The following is a 3,814-nucleotide window of genomic DNA, read 5'->3' on the forward strand; positions in this document are numbered from 1 at the left end:
AAAAAAGCCTGAAAACTAATCACACACAACATAGAAGTTTAACTGCAGTACAGATCTTAAGTTTTCATGGTTGCTTAAATGGAAAAATCTGATTCAGTTTAACACTCTCCCCATTCAAACTGCCAAGAAAAGGTGGGATCTGTCCCACACCAGATTAAATCTTATTGTTCTTCAGTTTTGCACATGAACAACCACGGCAGAGGAGACATTTCTTACTTGACCCACAAGTTAAATCTACCACCAGAATTTTTAGGGATTCCTGTGTTTTAGCTCAACATGTAAACAGTTTATCAGTGCACATTCACTGTATAGGGTTTTGTTAAAATATCAGGTGGTAAATTGAACACAGTGGATTTTAGGATGACGTAACCAACAGAATAGAATAAAATCTTGGTAGGAAGTAGACTCAAACCAAACTCAGATTTATCATCTAATGCTATCTGTGTATTTTGAGAGTAATTAAGAGGTGATTTGGGTACAGGTACATTCACTACGGTTAGCGTGGCCTTTTGTATTGAGGTGTACGAATCAAACATCAAGTAGATAAATGTCTCAAACCCTATTTTTGAGATTTATTTTACAAGTTTATTTGTCACAAACATGAATGCTCCATAATAATGCATTTTCTTTGACAGGTTAACTTAAAAACATTTTATTTGTAAAGAGAGGGAGTCAGAGACCAGTTCAATTGCATAGCAATTTAATCCATGTCCAATAAGGACTCTTTCCCTGTCACAGGGAGAGGCCCTGTGGTCACTCTCAATCAGCGTTTTAATCGACCAAGACAATATCAATAAAACTATTGATAACCGCTCACTATCTCTAATAGTGACCATATTCAACAGGCATCGTAGGGTCTTAAAAGAAGCCAGTCCTACACACCATGACTAAATGTCCACTGTACCTCCCCATTCTAAACCACCAAATTACAGTAAATACAAGATGGGCAGTTTACTTATTCAAATCCAAGGTTTGTTTTGTGTCAAGTCAAAGGCTTCCAGGCTCATGTTGGGTAGGTGGTACAGAGAATCTTGTTGAAACGGAAAAAGAAAACAAAACATGAGAAACATGCATGGGGTAGGCTTTCCTAATGCCACATACTGAGTGTGCACACAGACAGGCACAAACGCAGATCTCTAGTGAGAGCCCTCCCAGCTCGTGCAGCAAGATGCATTTGATCAGGCCCACGGGGCATTGTGTTGTCAAAAGCAAAGCGCTACAGGAGGAGCGAGGGCCTCACCTTGAGATGCAGCCTATACAGACACCAGTCTCCATTTTAGGAGAGGGTTTCTACTACACATCACAATCTCTATCCACAGTTTGAAGTTCAGTCTCGGAATGTCAACAGCAGCACGTTTTGTCTCCCTCTGTCCTTTCGTGTCCCTCTGTCTATCACTGCAGGTCTCGGTCTTCGAGGTACCTGTACTCAAAGGTAAACCCCTCCTTCTTCCTCTGGCCCCATTTCTCATAGTCAAAATAAATGTAAGTGCCCTGGAGGAACAGAAGAGCGGGAAGAACAATCATTCAGGGGATCGAACAATAATAACTCTTCATACTTATTTTTAACTTGAGGAGAAAATTTAAACTGTGTGGATCTTTACCTGTTCAAACTCGTCAGTGATGGTCTTAGGCTCCTCGTGCCTCTGGAACCACATCATGTACTTGGTGTGAAATCTCCACGACTGTTTCTTCAGAGCCTTGGCGGACAAATACTGAGCCTTGGTTCCCTGAGAGAGGGAGGTCAAATACACCATCAAGCTAACAAGACTAGGTGAAAACCTAGTATATAGCTGGAATGTGTAGTGATTCCCATCCTTTTCCCTTAGGGACTTCTTTCCTATCACTGAGTAAACTGATGACATATTTCAGGGATTTTTTAAAGATAACCGTACAGAACAACTGATACACTGTAAACCCAAGTGCCTACTGCAAGAAGTTTGTGCTATATTAGAAATTATGATTCATTTTGAGCAGATCATTTCCTGTGAATATTGCATCAGAGATTAGTTTTCCTGATATTTGTTGAAATTTTTTATAGGATTCTATATATCTTCAATCAGATATTCTTTACGGGCTTCTTTTTTCAGTGATTCAGTGTGCTTGGCCATCTTTTCTAAAACAGGACAATGCTGTTTAGCAGAAAGTGACGGCTCTGTGAATACTTGTGCTCAGGAACTCACTGCGCCTCGTGACATTTAAAAAAACGTATATCTTGAACATGAATCTAAACTTCAAAGAACACAATTGCATTTAGTTATCCCTGCAGAAATGAATTAAATACCGAGAAAGGCCTACTGTTCATTTATCATCGTAATTATAGTTTTTTGCTTTGTTTTGTTCTGTTTTTTAAAAACCCCTAAAATCAAGACGGCCTCATGACCCCCTGGGAAGCTTTGGCGACCCACCCCGGTTGGGAACCAGACGTATATGAAAAGCGTTGTTGCGGTCCAGTCAAAAATTCATGCAGCCCTAATACATGTTAAAACGGAGAACAGTACAGTACAACATTAGACTCAGTTACACCTCGGAAGGGAGCTGCTTTTTCTGGAGCGGTACCTGCTGATCATTAATACAGCCTCCCTCAGCTGCTCCGGTCGTACCCGGGGATGAACATCTCCGTGTGACCAGCGGAGGCTGCGCCGCATTCGGCCGCTATCGGAGCCAAGCTCCGCAGATACCATTTTTTAATCATTCCATCGTCAGGAATTACGAAACAGCGAATTCCGCCATTGTGGTGCCACCCGGTTCAAAACTATAACGAGTAATATTCACTTCAGTTTCAATCAGTGTCTTATTTTCTTCTTCTCTCTAAAATGGCAACGCCACCCGTTCTGACACTGTAACACGTATCAGTTAATAATGTCTAAATAAATGTAACGCTCATGTGTTACAGACACTGCTGTTTCTCAGTCAAACTGATAAGGTGATCCTCTCTCTCCTCTGTCCAAAACTGACATAACGACCGCAGATGGCCGATTAGCTGTCTAGCTTGCTATTTACACCATGTTATCATGTTACCCTGGTTACAGAGAAAAAGGAATAACGTTTAATGTTGCAGGTCTGTCAGCGTCGGCCAACAGGGAAACAGTAATGTGACACCATCAGTCACACTGACCGATGGTGCAACTTCAGCAACATCATCACTGTCAGTCACGGACTCTACCGTTCATATGGCTGTCCTCGCATGCAGCAGTCCAGCCAAAAACCAAAACACATCACTGGCAGACAAACAGAGAGGTGGTCAGGAAGCAAACCCTGAAAAGGTGGAGTGAGTGTTTTACCTCCAAATAGTAGAAGATGAAAAAGAGGGTTTCTGTGGACAGTCTCTGGTAGAACTCTATGGAGTCAGAGTGGTGCGGCGGTATCTGATGATGGAAGGGCAAGGTGGGACACGGATTCCTCATCAGGTATTGCCTTTAGGACAGAATCAGAGACAGTTAGGAATCCACAAGGAAAAACGAGTGGTCAATATCTTCGCCATACTATGGTATGACTTTTGACAGTTTTTCGATGTGTTAAATTATGAATTTTTCTCTGACATAATACAGTGCAACTTTTTTATGTAATGTTGAGGACATAGTATACTGTAACATTCTAATGCTATTTTGGTTGATATACTATACGATGAGATTTTTAAGCTACTGTATTTTACAATGTACTTGAGTGTAATTTGTTTAAACTATACTGACTGACATACTATGCCATGACTTTTTTTATGCTGCTTTGGACCTCATACAACGCTCTGACTTTTTTATGTTATTTTGGATGACCGACTATACTAAGATTTTTTGTGATATTTTGTACAACATTGTTT

At 40.8% G+C, this 3,814-nt stretch overlaps 1 protein-coding gene across 3 annotated transcripts in view; it reads right to left on the reverse strand.

Annotated features, from left to right (window-relative positions):
- Positions 1–3,814, reverse strand: part of cnot3a (CCR4-NOT transcription complex, subunit 3a) — a 16,855-nt gene continuing 13,041 nt past the window's right edge. For all 3 annotated transcript variants that reach the window (XM_042490153.1, XM_042490152.1, XM_042490151.1), the window contains 3 exons: positions 3,282–3,414; positions 1,602–1,727; positions 1–1,491 (listed from right to left, as the gene is read on the reverse strand). In XM_042490153.1, coding sequence (XP_042346087.1) covers positions 1,393–1,491; positions 1,602–1,727; positions 3,282–3,414 — 358 coding nt within the window. In that variant the 3' untranslated portion in view covers positions 1–1,392. The remainder of the gene's footprint in view (positions 1,492–1,601; positions 1,728–3,281; positions 3,415–3,814) is intronic.

The sequence above is a fragment of the Plectropomus leopardus genome, chromosome 7, assembly GCF_008729295.1.
Source record: "Plectropomus leopardus isolate mb chromosome 7, YSFRI_Pleo_2.0, whole genome shotgun sequence".
NCBI lineage: Eukaryota > Metazoa > Chordata > Actinopteri > Perciformes > Serranidae > Plectropomus > Plectropomus leopardus.